The sequence below is a fragment of the Balearica regulorum genome, chromosome 17, assembly GCF_011004875.1.
Source record: "Balearica regulorum gibbericeps isolate bBalReg1 chromosome 17, bBalReg1.pri, whole genome shotgun sequence".
NCBI lineage: Eukaryota > Metazoa > Chordata > Aves > Gruiformes > Gruidae > Balearica > Balearica regulorum.
Genome location: NC_046200.1, coordinates 10,840,001 through 10,847,261, shown reverse-complemented (window position 1 = coordinate 10,847,261; position 7,261 = coordinate 10,840,001). Strand labels below are relative to the sequence as shown.

The window sequence follows — 7,261 nt, the reverse complement described above, 5'->3', positions numbered from 1 at the left end:
TGAGGACAGCAGCAGTAACTATTTTTCTCTGGTGTTGATGGTTATTAATCAATCCAACAGTGCACAGTGATTTGATTTGTAAACAATAATATGAACTATGAGTCTCTGAGGATTACTTTTCAAGACGTCTTTTTGCCTAACACTTCACATGATAAGAAAATTGACCTGAACCAGTGTCACTTTTTTTTTCAGTTGAAGGTGTTTTAATTCAGTAACAATTAACCAACTTGTTAAATGCTTCAATTAAAATGTAACCTATTAGACCAATTAAAATGTAACCACTGTTTGTCTTTGCTTAATCAGTCTAAAGATACCTGATTTCAGGCCAAAGTCAGAAAAAATGCTGGAAGTTAGAATTAGCGTTTTCTGACACATGTACTCACAGGACTGCCTCTGAAACTCAGGAAGTCGAGTAAATGTGTATCATTTCTGAACAGGCGTGTTTCATGCTGTTAGGGGCAGATGGCCTCCATCCTTCCAGGGCTCTGGGGTAAGGCACAACAATGCTGACTCATGGGAGTAACCACAAAGGTGGCCAAGCTGAGGACCTCTGGACACTGGAGGACTTCTCCCGGTTTTAACCAACTCTTCTCTGACCTGTATGTCCCAGCAGTGTGTGCCAGGCCTCTCCATCTGCTCAGGCAGTGTCTTCAGTCCATCCCCTGCTCCCTAGCCTGCATCTTCTCTACTGCCTTGTTTTTGCTTCACTTCTGTCTCCTGTCATTTCTCTGATCCTCACCAAAGGAATAACTGAATATTTTGATACCATCTTGATGGTACCAGCACTGCTTGCTTTGCCTGTGTCTTTTACTCTTTCCATCTGCCCCTCACTGCTGTCTCAAAACTATAGGAATTAAAAGTATCTCTGCAGTTCCCAGATCCATGGAGTCCTGCTCTTGATTGTCTTGTCTCAAAATACTGTGTATTTCAAATTCTCAGTGTTGTCCATGACCAGAGACACCTGGTCTTGCCCATGTCTGTATACATATGACTTCTAAAATAGCAGCAACCACAAATGAGCAAAAATTTAGTTTTATTCTTCCTATGTTATAAACCTTAGGTAGTAAAAGGTAATTCTTGCACAGACTCCTCTTCTGAGAGATAGATCTGCTGCTCCACTCATGCCCAGCATGACAGTAATACACTCCAAAAATGTTTACAGTCTTGTCATTCAAAAATGCTGTATTTTTAAAAAAATGTAGTTAAAAAAAATACTGAAAGAAACTTTGAAAGAAACTTTAACTACTTATTTTGAAAATTTATCTTCTTTGCTGCAACCATCAGCAGTGCTGTGACGTTCATACAAACAAAGGGAAAGAAAAGAGATGGCTTAATTATGATTTTGAGAAGAAACTAGAGGAAACTTCACCAGTCAACCCAATGCCTGTGTGAAGGCAATATTAAATGAGGAATGTTGCCCTGTTTTGTACCAGGTTAGCTAAAAAGAATCAGTATCACATCTGGGTCTTTTCCAGTATGCTCTATGGAGACAAGAAGAACATGCTGCAGAGAATGTTCTGCTGTGATTTAACTCTCCACATCCAAAATAATCTGCTGCCATAAGAGCTCCTCACCAGAGTCTAACCTGAGCAGAGCACAGGTGTAAAACCCTACAAGACGCACCAGCAGTGTCCATGAGAGCAGCACAAAATGGACTAGAGAATTACTTGTGCTTTACAACATAGGACTGGAAGACAACAAGCAAGCCATGAAGAAAACCAGTCCAGAATAAATAGTCTGCAAAACAATGCCCAAAAGTCAGTTGTGTAATAAGCCACTTAGCAAGTACTAGAAGCTTTCTTCCTAATCCATCTGTCACATGTTTTTATAGCTGAAAATAATTAACTGCTCACTATTGCTCAACAAGTAGGGGTCTATTTGAAATCACGTAATAACAGAAACAACGGGAGCACCAAGACAAGGTACTGAGAATTTCATCTGGTGTCTGAAAACAGAACTTAATCGTATTAATTTCTGTGTTAGAGAGCCTAGATTCAGGGGTAAGGAAAGAAAGGCTTCTGAGATGGAAGTTATTGTTTGGATGGAGGAGAAATATAGAAATTCAGAAGAAATTTGCTAAAGCATTGCCTGTTGTTTTTTGATGATAAGAGAATAAGGCGTTCTGCCACTCTTTAATATGAATTCTAAAATAGGTATGTGTTACTTAGCACTAAAAACTGAAAACAGATCATTAAACGTCTGTTGGGATTTATCAGTTCAAGTATATATTTTCGAGGTGAACCTAAGAACCTAAGAATAATATATTGTCCCTAACTCTACTTCTCTCTTGGTGTCCCTGCAAGAGAACATATCCACTGCTGAATTTGCCCAGGATACCATCCTCCTTTCTTCTGCTACAACATGGTGGATTTGATCTCTTCAGGGCCTTTATAAAAAACCCCATGGGTCTGAGCTTTGAAGTTCCGTCTCTTGAACTCCTCCGAGATTTCCAGGAAGGACTTTCCCTTTGTCTCAGGCAGGAAAAATCCAACATAGAGTGCAGTGCAGATGCAGACCACCAGGAATGGGACATAGCAGAAATGTGCTAGACTTTTCTAAGGAGGAGGAAAAAAAACAAGACAGTGTTGGCGATATTCTGTACGATAACAAATAGGCCACTAATCCCTGTTCCTTCATGGACTAACTTCACCCAGGAAGTATTTCTGTGCACCCTGGTGAGGGCATCACGTGCCTGGATGCAACAGCTCCCCAGCATAGTTTGGGAGATTTGACATAGCAAGAAGAGTATCTCAAAATGGCTTTTTCTGTCTGTCTTTCTGTATATAATTGTATAGAATGGGGACCCACAGTCAGAAATAAGACAGGATTGGATATTGTGGAGTTCTGCTCCCTTTTGCTTCAGGAATCACCTTAGGGAATGGTGCCAGGGTCTGGCCAAGGGGATTTACATCACGTCTCTATTCTCAGCTGTTCTCAGCTGGGGACAGAGGAGGAATATTGGTCATCCATGCCTCAAATTAATCTGCTTCCAGCCTCATATCAGAAATCACTGTAGGGAACATGGAGGAAATTTGTTTTAGAGGAGTCCTGACCACTTTCCCCATAAAGATACTTTTCATGGCAGTGCTATCTTGCCATGTGTATGCAGCTTGCAATATTCCAGGTCCTGTCTCTTTTCCTGGTCACTATCAGAGCCTCTTTTTTGTACAAGACATCAAAGAGCTGCAGGTGATTTCTTCACCTTGGGAACCCACCACAATGAATGGAAAGGCTGTTCCGACCAGAAACAGGTTGAACCAGAGGAGAGAGCCACAGATCATATAAGCAGCTGGCCGGGACATTTGATCAAAAACCTCTGTGGGCAGAACTCCTGTTACACCAGCTGGAAAAAGAAACGGCAAGAAAGTTAGTAATACCGTTGACATATTAAAAATGAGAGGACATATACTAAGAAGCAAATCCAATATGAAGTATATGAGAACAGTAAGTTATTATTCAGTAAATTATTGTCATTAGCCAACAATGCCAGAACAAGTGGTAATAGCGATTAACTGCAGTGGGGAATTTTTAAGTTAAACATTAAGGACTGGCTAATTATTCAAACTCTCTCATGTTAGAATGAACTGCCAGGAAAGGTTTTGTAATCCACATCATTCTCACCAGGACCCATCTATGAGAATGGCTTATAATTAATTCAACCCTAAGGCACCATAGGGACTGGGACAAGAAATTACTGCCAACTCATGTGGCATGTGACACTGGCAGCTTGGTTCTTTTCTTACCTGCCTTCCTTCAAACTCATGTAAGCAAACAGAACTTCACATCTACTCACACACCACGCAAACACCTGCACACATGCAGCCCATGTACTGCCCCCACAACCACAGAAACTGATGGATTCTGCCAAGAAAATGCATGTTAGTAGGCTAACAAATGCATGTGGAAATTGTGCTTCCAGGTATCTGCAAGTAAGTAATGAGATGATGTAGCCGTCAATCTCTAGGGTTAAAGTGTGGCATTAGAAATGCTGGTCTACAGCCTTAATGGATTGGGCAACAAATCAAAACCTTGCTGTCCATTTAAGACAAGAATCACTCCAAGTGCCATCACAAGTTGGCTGTAAGGAGAAACAACACAGAGATTGGCACAGACTGTCGCTGCATAACACTGACTTACCAGGGGCGTGCAAGCCCCTGTGAAACAGCTGAAAATTGCTGGCAGAAATTGCCTCATTCCTTTGAGTGTGCTGTGACTAAAGAAGGTCTGAGAGTTTCCATAAGCTGATTGCACACATCTCCAAGCCCCTGTAGTACCCAAAAGTTTCAGTGAAAACACTGAGGGAACTGACCTGGTCCGATTCCAAAGCTCAGGATATAGGCGAAAATGCAGGCCATGCTGAGATAAGGCATCCAGCTAATCTGAGTCTACAGCCACAGAGACCAATGGAAAACCAGTAAGGGCACTTACACTTATTTGCCACCACTAAACACCCCAGTCATATAAAAGGCAAAGCCCAACTCCATTCCACTTAAATAATTAAGTAAAATTTGTTACCTGCTGGCTCAGAGCAACCATGAAGACAATGGCCCATCCTGCCATGAAGATATATCCCCCTAGGAGCAGTGGCCTCCGACCAGCGTAGTCTATAATCATGTTCTGCACAACATAACACAGTGAAACAAAGCAGGATATTTAACTTATGTTTATATTTCCCGCCTGCTCCCTCTTCCCATTTCAATACTCCATGCCTAGTTCTTTCTACAACTGCTTTAAGGATGTTGTCCACTTCTTAGCAAAAAAAAGAAAAGTAAAAGGAAAGAGTCTGCTGGCAGGAGTCAGGCAAGAAGGGTGTTCTGGGGAGATGAGAATGTCCCAGCTGCTGCCTAAACTCTGCCACTATCCATACTGACACAAAGCAGGAGAGTTAAACTTTTTAGAGATTTCATACTAATGATGATGCAGTGTCTGACAACATACTTTTGTATTAACCTGTCTGGACATGAGTGCTGAGAGACTGCCTGGCTGCTGTGCAGAAAGGGCTTCCTTGGCATGAAAAGCAACATAAATCCAAAATTTGTAATTAACAGCCTCCTCACTGTCAAAGAGTCTGCATGTCAGCAGAGTGCATTAAGTCTCACACAAGTGACGGACGTGATCAGTTCACAGCTCCCCGTGCCGATTACAACATAGGGGATTTTGTCTTGAGGAATTCCAGCCTCTTGGAACACATAAGCTGCATAAAAATACATCTGGGGAGAGAAGAGAGGAGAAAGCAGTAAGGGAAAAGGTCTGAAAATACATCCCATTGTTTTTCCCAAAGGACCGCACAGGGAATGCCTAATGTGCTGTCATATGACAGCGTCCCTCTGAATCTTGCCGTAATGCACAGGCATACTTTGGGAACCAAGCATCTGAGGTTTTATGATCTGCACAGGCAGAGCAGACAACTATTTGTTCTTCTCCTGCAGCAGGAATGTTAAACCCAAGAGCCTGCACCCATGTCTCATGGTACAGCGCTGCCACTGATTGCTGTGGCTCCCAGGCCGCTTACCGAATCATTCCCGCAGAGCTGCATGGCACTGCTCAGCACAATGATACTCATCAGCTGCCACCTCAAAGCTGGATTTTGGAAGAGCTCCCATGGGTTCTTTGCTTTCTGACCTTTAACGGCAGCCTGTTCAGCCAGCATCTCTTCCAGCTCTGCACTCAGGTCACTGTTGCCTCTGAGCTTCTGCAGTGCTGCAAGGACAAGGGAACCTCTTATCCCTGAACTTTACCTTTGGTTCGCCTGCTCTGCAAGGTGAAGGATCGAGCAGCAAGCGATGGCTGCAGAAAGCGGTAGGACAGAGTTCGTGATCATGGTGTTACCTTCACAGAGATGGCCAGTTGTGGTGCAGCCACTTGAAGGATTTGGGGGAAAGGTAGTGCAAATCCCTCACCATTGTTTGACAAGAGAATACTTCCAACCAGTGCCATTTCAGCAGTGTCCTGGTTTTGGCTGAGGTAGAGTTAATTATCTTTCTAGTAGCTGGTATAGTGCTGTGTTTTGGATTTAGGATGAGAATAATGTTGATAACACACTGATGTTTTTAGTCATTGCTAGGTAATTGTAGTGTTTACACTAAGTCAAGGACTTTTCAGCTTCCCAGGGCCTGCCAGGTGCAGAAGAAGCTGGGAGAGCACAGCCAGGGCAGCTGACCCAGACTGGCCAAAGGGATATTCCCTGCCATAGAACATCATGCTCCAGATAGAACTGGGGAAGCGAGCTGGGAGGGGGGATTGCTGCTTGGAAACAGACTGGGTGTCAGGGATTTTTTCTGCAGGTGATGATCAATTGCATTTGTGCATCACATTATCACCATCATCATCATCTTCCTTTGTTATCCTATTAAGCTTTATCTCAACGTGCAAGTTTTTTTCCATTCTCTTCCCCAACTCACTGGGGGAGAGGGGAGAGAGAGCGGCTACATGGTGCTCAGTTACCAGCTGGGGTTAAACCAAGACAAGTAGCCATGCTTCTGACTCAGATCTCAAGCGACTTCTCTGGGAAAGGCAGGCAATTAAGATGTTCTTGGTACACAGAATGTGTTTCCTGGAAACTAATTCCGCTCTGTATACGGGGATTTGTACGCTACAAATCTAAGCAAATCTCTTAATATGAATTGGCTTCAGATTTGGTCATGAGATCTTCAACCAGCATTTATTTCACTTCATAGTTACAAAACATATTTGCCATTGTGAACACAAGTCCCACCTTTTGACCCTACCATTGTAGCAAAAAAGTCTTTTGTGGGAAGATGTCTTTCAATTACCTCAACAGAGCAAAAATATTTATGTTCATAGAACTTTCTTTAGTTTGGAAGGAGGAAGCGATCATATTTGGAACTTTGTATGACACTTCCTACATGTAAAATTTGTGGCATCATTCTTAAAAGTTTGAGGTTCAAGTCTGTGCACAAAAGCAGGATGCAAAAAGGCGTACGTTCATCTGTGTTCAGAATTGCTGTGGTTGTTCATACAAATACATACCCAACCACCACCTGGGCACTGCACTGATTAAGAGTGCAGCAGCTAATGGAATTACAAACATTGATGGCACCACATATTTTGTACAGACCAAATCTGGTCCTCTGGTTTAGAAAAACATTATCCATGGGACTAGTGACATAGCCATGGTATTGGGCTTAAAGCTTTTATGTTCATCTAAGGAGGCTGGAAGTGTCACCAAACAGAATATTTGTGTTGGAAAGAAGTCTACATTTCAATCTGCTTTGGACTGAACACACTGGACTGTATGTTT

At 42.6% G+C, this 7,261-nt stretch overlaps 1 protein-coding gene across 2 annotated transcripts in view; it reads right to left on the bottom strand.

Annotated features, from left to right (window-relative positions):
• Nucleotides 1-1,016: 1,016 nt before the first annotated feature.
• The window catches only part of SLC2A11 (solute carrier family 2 member 11), a 12,627-nt gene continuing 6,382 nt past the window's right edge, over nt 1,017-7,261 (bottom strand). Inside the window, exons 7-12 of one of the 2 annotated variants that reach the window (XM_010298396.2) lie at nt 5,513-5,700; nt 5,100-5,210; nt 4,516-4,617; nt 4,310-4,385; nt 3,216-3,343; nt 1,017-2,555 (exon numbers count right to left, since the gene is read on the bottom strand). In XM_010298396.2, the coding sequence (XP_010296698.1) occupies nt 2,355-2,555; nt 3,216-3,343; nt 4,310-4,385; nt 4,516-4,617; nt 5,100-5,210; nt 5,513-5,700 (806 nt within the window). In that variant the 3' untranslated portion in view covers nt 1,017-2,354. The remainder of the gene's footprint in view (nt 2,556-3,215; nt 3,344-4,309; nt 4,386-4,515; nt 4,618-5,099; nt 5,211-5,512; nt 5,701-7,261) is intronic. The other variant, XM_075769383.1, reaches the window with a different exon arrangement.